This window comes from Anomaloglossus baeobatrachus (genome assembly GCF_048569485.1).
Source record: "Anomaloglossus baeobatrachus isolate aAnoBae1 chromosome 5 unlocalized genomic scaffold, aAnoBae1.hap1 SUPER_5_unloc_9, whole genome shotgun sequence".
In the NCBI taxonomy this organism is placed as follows: domain Eukaryota; kingdom Metazoa; phylum Chordata; class Amphibia; order Anura; family Aromobatidae; genus Anomaloglossus; species Anomaloglossus baeobatrachus.
Window position 1 is genome coordinate 1,031,807 of NW_027441813.1, and position 9,071 is coordinate 1,040,877.

At 42.1% G+C, this 9,071-nt stretch overlaps 1 protein-coding gene across 1 annotated transcript; it reads left to right on the forward strand.

Annotated features, from left to right (window-relative positions):
- The first annotated feature begins 503 nt into the window (after positions 1-503).
- LOC142259350 (uncharacterized) lies at positions 504-8,522 on the forward strand. The gene is made up of 6 exons (XM_075331813.1): positions 504-623; positions 753-932; positions 1,015-1,138; positions 1,222-1,319; positions 2,646-2,736; positions 6,166-8,522. Exons 1-6 carry the CDS (start codon positions 546-548, stop codon positions 8,214-8,216), a joined length of 2,622 nt encoding a protein of 873 aa, XP_075187928.1. The 5' UTR covers positions 504-545; the 3' UTR covers positions 8,217-8,522.
- Positions 8,523-9,071: the final 549 nt, after the last annotated feature.

A 9,071-nucleotide genomic window follows, 5' to 3' on the forward strand; every position in this document is an offset into this window, starting at 1 on the left:
CTCCAGGAAGTGGATGTTTGCCGCCCACATCGAGGTCGTATGGTAGGGAAGTACGTGTGACGGCAATTAATCGTTTGTGCGTCACGGTCAACAAATTGAACGTGACGCACATACGATGGGGGCGTGTCACATCGCAAACGATATCGTATGCTTAATTGTAAGGTGTAAAGCAGGCTTAAGAATGAGCGGAAAAACTCTGGAAACCTAAAAACAATGGCAAACAAAAAAAACAGGTGAATATTTATAAAATAGTCACGTGCCATACATGTGGAGTAAAAGCCGCTTCTTAATATTATTGGATCAAGGATCTTCATTTTGGTTCCTGCAGCCCCAAAACCATGTATTGTTTTCTCCTTCATGCCATACATGTTAGCATTATGTCTGCGGCAAGTGATCGGATATAAAGTCTCCAGTAATTATATTACTATACAGGATTCATTATGATGTTACATCGTCATCTTCTCCCCATTCAGGTCCCTACAATATCGGATCCTCTCAGTGGAGATCTGCTATACAAGAAAATTCACTTGATTGACTCCTCAAGGATGGATATGGACAGGGACAAGATGGCGGAGAGGATATTACACCTCACGCTAGAGATCCTCTTCCGGCTTACTGGAGAGGTGAGAGATTCTGATGACGTCACATTACATCATTCTTATCTATGGGAATAACAGATGGACAGAACTGGAGAGGTGAAGACTCTGGAAATGTCTGGAGTGAGATTTATTACTGTGTCTCTCCATAACCAGGATTACACAGTAGTGAAGAAGACCTCTAGTGAGCGCTGTCAGGCCCCTGTGTCTGAGGGATGGGGAAGACCCCTGAGCCCAATCACGGGGCCTCCACCTCACCCCCCGATACATGAGGACATCACTGACCAGAAGATCCTAGAACTCACCTACAAGATGATGGAGCTGCTGACTGGAGAGGTGACACTGCTGGGAATGCTGGGACATTATACAGTAACGCTATGAAGGGATTGGGGGGTGACGGTATCATTGTATGTGTCAGGTTCCTATAAGGTGTCAGGACGTCACCGTCTATTTCTCCATGGAGGAGTGGGAGTATTTAGAAGGACACAAAGATCTGTACAAGGATGTCATGATGGAGGTTCCCCAGTCCCTCACATCACCAGGTAATAGACAAGACTAAATACACTCAGCCTATAATTATCTGTATGTAAGGAATGAATTCAGTCCCTGTATGTGTCTCCTCCAGTTCTATCCAGTAAGAGGACAACACCAGAGAGATGTCCCCGTCCTCTTCTCCCACAGGACTGTAAACAAGAAGATCCCGATGTTCCTCAGGATCATCAGGTAGATGGAGAGAAGGAGCCATGAAATCTCCCTATGATGTGTAGACGGCTGTGAAGGTCTTGTGCTCAGTTTCATCCACCAGTATTATATGGTTTATTCTTGTGTAATGAGAGTGTGCCACCCCCGTGCCAGCAGCTGACGCTGCTCGGATCCGGGCCTTCAGGGATGGTGGCTCGAGGGTCTCCGGACCCGGGGGTCTCGCGGACAAGCCGAATAAATGGGGGGACATAGATGTACGGGCTAGGCCGTAGTAAGTTTGTGACGCCTCCCACGGTGTGTGGTGAGGTGGGACACCACCGCTGCTGTTATGGGGCACCCGGGGGAGATGTTGTGCAGCAAGTTGCTAACCCCTCCATGGGTAGGGATGGTGGCCCCGGGACCCGGTGGCTCGGTGCAGGGGATGGCGACCGTAGGGGGTGTTGGTGTACTCACTGTTAGTAAAACGCACAAGTCTCTGGTAAACCAAGGTGATGGTGGTCGGTGCCGCGGTTGGTTGCGTTCGGGTCCCCCACCCGGCTGGTGGTCTCTATCCTTTTCCTGCACTGCTTTGTGTAAGGTGGCCTTTCCTAGTGTGAAACTCAGGAGTTCGCTCCCGGCTGGATGTGGCCTAAGGAGCCATGTCCGCAGACGCTAGCCCGTGGGTTCTATGGGCCCTGGCGGTGACCTCCTATTTCTAATCGGTGGGCTGTTGTTTTCCATGAGGGACTTTGGGTGGGACAGGACCTCTAGTCCTGGCCTCAATCGGTTAATTAAACAGTTCCACTTGGTTCTGGTCCTGGCTTCAGGGTCCGAGTACCCCCCTTTGTGCTCCGGTTTCCGGGTCAGTTCCCCGTTTTGGTATTGGCGGGCTACAACCCTGTCCCGGTCCACTTCGGTTCCACCGAGCCATCTTCCCGTCTCCTGCTGATGTAGACCACCGTCTGCCTCCTAGCCAGTGGCACCAGGGCTCCTACCCTGGTTCCGTTCAACATGAACTCTCCTGCTGGAGCTACACTTCGCTCCAGCTCACACTCCTCTCCAAATTGAACTTCAGACTAAAACTCTGACTGACTGTTTTCCCGCCCCGGGCTGTCTGGACCCCTGGGTGGGCGTGTCCCAACCACCTGGTCATGCCTACTGGTGTGTCTAATTTTCCCTAAGGGGGGGTGACTAGGATTTTCTGGTTGGCTGTGTGTTTCCTAGTGAGGGAACGGTGTAGTGCGGGGGCCTAACTGTGACTACCTGGTTTTGCCAGGGCGTCACAAGAGCGGTGGAGATGACAGGATTAGAGCTGATCATAGATGTGAGTTCTCCATCTGTCTGTGACTTTTACAATATTTGTTTCAGGGGGAAGATCTGCCCCATATTAATACTACAGAGACATATGTGAGGGGTGATGAGTGGTGTAAAGAGGACATTCCTACAGATAACCGCCCAGGTGAGTAGTGACCACTCTCGGTATCTTATTGATGAATCTTCCTTCTCTCCGTTCCGCTGAATGTGCTGATTGGGTCATTATAAAGGTTCAGTCTTTTTTGCCAAACTTCCCTTTTATCACAAAACAAGGAAATAACGCACAGCTCCTAATAATGTAATAAATATCAGGGGGTAAAGATCTCATCCCACTCGGCAGGAGAAAATGATCTATTGAACGCCCATTTCCACGCCCCGTGAAATGGAGACATGGTGTTTAATATTTATCTATTATAAATAATTAGTACACATGAAAATAAGCAATTTTGTCATATTTTATTCTCTGGAGGAAATGATCAATTAAAATTCTCAATCCTGAGGTAAAATCTGTATTCAGTGAAGACTTTCCCATTACTGAGAGGAGATGGCCGTTGTTACTGATGAGATCATATAATGATAAGAAGAGGGAGGAGCTATAGGCAGAGGGAGAAGCTATAGGCAGAGGGAGGGTCTAGAGGGACAGCTTCTCCTTCTATTTACATAAAATCCCATCAGAATGATAGAAGAACCCCCGGTGATCTCAGCCAGTGACTGCAAAACTTTGACTCCAAATGGTCTTTGTTCTGTGTTGAGGAAAAAAATATTAGCAATACACACTCTAAGGAAAATGTATGTACCGTCCGGATCAACTCGCGACTCCAAAATTTGGTTGGGAAGGGATTTTTGGAAAGCTGTAGGCTATAGAAACACCCTTCGTTTGATTATTTGGGTTAGTAGAAATGGACTAGGTATTGTAGTATCTATATGAATATTTAAGAATGAAGAGGATTTAAAGTATGTTTTCTGAAGTATAGCTATTGAGACCCTTTTTTTTTAATGTATATAATAACATATCTAACTCCTTTTCATAGGACTATTTACAATAGAAGATGTAAATGTTAAATTAGCCATAGTCACAATTAGAGAAAGGGAGAGAGAACGACTAAAATAGGATATAGACGAGACAAACCTGGGGAGAAATGCGAAATTGGAAGGCACAACTTACATAGGCCACACTAAACTATTAACTCCTAGCAGGAGAAGACTGGACCTTATGAACAGGTACTAATTCCTAAGTGGGGTTGAGGAAGCCAAGACAAATAACATTCAAAAGAGACCCCTATTACTCAAATATCCAAAATATGTATAGTATATTAAACAATATAGAAAAAAAGCTGAAAAAAAGAAAAGAGAAAAGTACCACCAAATATTTCCAGACCACCATTTATAGGCATCAATAATGACTGAATTGTAAGTCTAGTGATTGTAATAAGTACAGATCAGTCATCCTGGAGAAGACCTGATGTTTCTAAGATTCTCATCACTCCGGGATAAGTGTTGTGATTTTGGTGACTGCTATGTCTCCCAATTAGCATGTGGGCGCAAAGGAGGTAAAGTACAACGTGCCGGCCACGGCAGATGACTCTGAGGCAAGTCAAAGGCGGATAAGATGGTCGAGAGGTCCCCCAATTTCTTGAATCCTGCGGAGCCGCCATCTTTTTTTTTTTTTTTTTAAATGTTGAAATGGGAACCCCCAGTGGTAGGAGATCTCTTGGTCTCGAAGTAATTTAGTGAGTGGTCCTAAGGCTCTACAAAGTTAAAGTGTGCTCCTGGCCAGATCTGGAAGGATAACAATGTCACAGCCTTAGGCGGGCTTTGCACGTTGCGACATCGCAAGCCGATGCTGCGATGTCGCACGCGATAGTCCCCGCCCACGTCGCAGGTACGATATCTTGTGATAGCTGGCGTAGTGAAAATTATCGCTACGCCAGCTTCACATGCACTCACCTGCCCTGCGACCGTCGCTCTGGGCAGTGACCCGCCTCCTTACTAAGGGGGCGGGTCGTGCGGCGTCATAGCGACGTCACACGGCAGGCGGCCAATAGCGGCGGAGGGGCGGAGATGAGCAGGATATAAACATCCCGCCCACCTCCTTCCTTACGTAGAGCCGTCGGCGGCAGGTAAGGTGATGTTCCTCGCTTCTGCGGCGTAACACACAGCGATGTGTGCTGCCGCAGGAACGAGGAACAGCATCGTACCTGTCGCGGCAGCATAATTATGGAAAAGTCGGAGCCTGCAGCGATGATACGATAACGACGCTTTTGCGCTCGTTCATCGTATCATCTAGAATTTACACACAACGATGTCGAAAGAGACGCCGGATGTGCGTCACTTTCGATTTGACCCCACTGACATCGCACGTGCGATGTTGCAACGTACAAAGCCGCCCTTACAGTTATATGGTTTTTTTAGATCTTGCAGCTTGTGAAATAGTTTACTTCTACTTGTAAAAATGAATGCAGTACACAATGTCACGTGGTCTTGAGGCCAAGGTGGATTTGGGACCAAGAGCTCTGTGAATTATATCCATTGCAATAAGCAAGTGCTCTTTCCGCCCAAGTAAATCAGAGGATAAAGTATTAATAGTTTTCTTCAGCATATGGGAAGAGATTTCTTCAGACACGCCATGAATACGGAGATAGTTTAATCTGTGATGTTTCTCTATGTCATCTATCAATGTTAAAATATCTGAGATCTGAGTGGTATGTTCAGATATAAGAACATATTGGTCCTCTATTCTTTGATATAAAAACGCTGTGTCAGACTCTAGGTTATCCACTCTGTTACCCACTTGCGTGATGTCCTGTTCAAAAGAATATGGGCCTCGGTCTGAGTCTCTTGTAGTCTAGTAAACATGGCCTCCAGGTCCTGCTTTGTGGGGATAGAGCACAGATGTTCTCTCCAATCCCACTTGTCTCCTTCAAAGAGGACTGTGATTAACTACACAAGAATATGACACCTACACCATGATAAATCGCTAAGCTGTGCATAGCTGATGGCTCTAAAACACATTTACTCACAGATACAGAATCGGCAGGAACTCTATTAGATTTCAGATCCTAATGCAATACAGATTACTGCACAATCTCTCCTGAAATGGGGAGCACTAATACTTCCTCCACTTTTTTTTTGGCAAGAACTCATCGTAGCTCCAATGATCCGTCTTAAATGAGTAAAACTCTGGTTTACTGGACTATATTAAAAAGTTCTCTCTAAATGTTTAATATTTCTTCAATAAACTCATATGACAAAAATGATTGGTACTTACAATAGTTTGGATTGCGGAGAGCCCCCGAGCCACATACTCTAATTACTCCAGATGTTTCACCTCTAGTTACGAAATCATTGATGTTGAAGACTGTCGGGGTGGAGGGCGATTGTTTTAGTGGATTGAACATCATGGTCTATTGTTTCCCGCTCTGCTTTGAGGTCTACTGTTAGATTGTGAACGTTTTTTGTTTCAGTAAATAATTATTCTAATTACAGATTGCTACATAACTTGTAACTTATTTAGCTATTTTAGAAGTTATATCCTTATATTTTTAAATATTAAAAATATTTTTATTCTTGGCAGATGGCTGTATCAGGAGATCAGAGGGACTACTGACATTTTCAATTTTTAAATCAGATGACTTTGATATCACACAAGTTGTTACTGAAGCAAATACCATTACTCCAGATATACCATCATCCCTTCACAGCAAAGATCTATCATCTGCTTCTTTTAAACAAGTCCAACCTTCTGATTTATCCCAGACTGTTAAGAAAAATAAAAGTCACAAAACAGGCATTCAAAATAGAAGTGCTCTTACAGCAAAGAAGCCATTTTCAACTTTAGAATATGAAAATATACATAAAAAAATTCACACAGGGGAGAATATATTTTCTTCAGAATCTGTTAGTTACCAGACAACTCACACCGAGGAGAATCCATTTTCATGTTCAGAATGTGGGAAACAATTTAGCCATAAATCAAACCTTGGTAATCACCAGAAAATTCACACAGGAAAGAAGCCATTTTCATGTTCAGATTGTGGGAAATGTTTTACACATACATCAATTCTTGTTAAACATCAAAGAATTCACACAGGTGAGAAGCCTTTTATTTGTGCAGAATGTGGGAAATATTTTGCACGTAAATCACTTCTTGTTAAACATCAAAGACATCACACAGGGGAGAAGCCTTTTTCATGTTCAGAATGTGGGACACATTTTAACCAGAAATCAAATTTTGTTGCACATCACAGAACTCACACAGGGGAGAAGCCATTTTCATGTTTAGAATGTGGGAAATGTTTTGTACGGAAATCAAATTATGTTACACATCAAAAAAGTCACACTGGCGAAAAACCCTTTTTTTGTTCAGAATGTGGGAAATGTTTTCTATGGAAATCACACTTGGTTATACACCAGAGAACTCACACAGAGGTGAAGCCTTTTTCATGTTCAGAATGTGGGAAACATTTTACACTTAAATCACAAGTCATTACACACCAAAGAACTCACACAGGGGAGAAGCCGTTTTCATGTTCAGAATGTGGAAAACATTTTAACAATAAATCAAATCTTCAAAGCCACGAGAAAATTCACACAGGGGAGAAGCCATTTTCATGTTTAGAATGTGGGAAATGTTTTGTACGGAAATCAAATTATGTTACACATCAAAAAAGTCACACTGGCGAAAAACCCTTTTTTTGTTCAGAATGTGGGAAATGTTTTCCATGGAAATCACACTTGGTTATACACCAGAGAACTCACACAGAGGTGAAGCCTTTTTCATGTTCAGAATGTGGGAAACATTTTACACTTAAATCACATGTCATTACACACCAAAGAACTCACACAGGGGAGAAGCCGTTTTCATGTTCAGAATGTGGAAAACATTTTAACGATAAATCAAATCTTCATAACCACCAGAAAATTCACACAGGGGAGAAGCAATTTTCATGTTCAGAATGTGGGAAATGTTTTGCACATAAATCAGCTTTTGTTAAACATCAGAGAACTCACACGGGGGAGAAGCCATATTCATGTTCAGAATGTGGGAAATGTTTTTCACTAAAATCACATTTGGTTACACACCAGAGAACTCACACAGAGGTGAAGCCTTTTTCATGTTCAGATTGTGGGAAACGTTTTATAAATAAATCAGATGTCATTACACACCAGAGAATTCACACAGGGGATAAGCCATTTTCATGTTCAGAATGTGGGAAACATTTTAACGATAAATCAAATCTTCGTAAGCACCAGAAAATTCACACAGGGGAGAAGCAATTTTCATGTTCAGAATGTGGGAAATGTTTTGCACATAAATCAGATTTTGTTATACATCAGAGAACTCACACGGGGGAGAAGCCTTATTCATGCTCAGAATGTGGGAAATGTTTTACACGAAAATCACATTTGGTTACACACCAGAGAACTCACACAGGGGAGAAGCCTTTTTCATGTTCAGAATGTGGGAAACATTTTAACGATAAATCATATTTTCATAAGCACCAGAAAATTCACACAGGGAAGAAGCAATATTCATGTTCAGAAAGTGGGAAATGTTTTACACCTAAATCACATTTGGTTACACACCAGAGAACTCACACAGGGGAGAAGCCTTTTTCATGTTAGGAATGTGGGAAATAATTGGCAGATTAATCATGTCTTTTTATCCATCAGAGAACTTGCACAAGGGAGAAGACTTTTTCATGTTCAGAATGTGGTTAATGTTTTACACATAAATCACATCATGTTACACATCGGACAACTCGCACGGAAAAAACCTTTTTCATATTCAGAATGTTTTAGGGCTCATGCGCACGTTGCATCCTGTCAATTGCTGAAATAAATGCATCCTCTGGCAGTTAATGATTTTGACAATATTGGTTTTGTTAAAAAACCCCGCATTTAATACGCATGCGTTTTCCGTGCATTTTCGTGCGTTTTTTGTGCGTTTTAAGTGCCTTTCAAATTCTTTTTGAATGCTTAAACTTTGTTGCATTTTCTAAACATTGTCTATTTGAAATAAAGTTTAAACAATGAAACAACACGGGGAAAAAAAACACATAAATAGAGACCTACTGATGTAATTTCCTTCTTCACTAAATTCTCTTGAATGTGGTGATTTTGATAGGGTTGACGCAAAATGCCTCAACAAACAGGAACACTACGTCTAAGGAGGGCCCAGAGAAATAGATTACTTATAATTCTTATGTTGTTATGTCGTCATCATCTACTTCAGGTAAACTTAAATTTTATTAATTTATTTTTATGTTAACATTTAATTATTATGAACTAATATTTTAAAACATGTCATATCAGATACAGGAAACCAAAATGTGGGTACATCCACTATTAATGGATTGTGAGGAGAAGGGTCATTTTACATTATTATACCGAGATTTAAGAAGGTAAAACATTTTTTTTAAATAATTAATCATTTCTAAAAAATATAACAAATAAAAAAACACAATAAAAGAAAATATG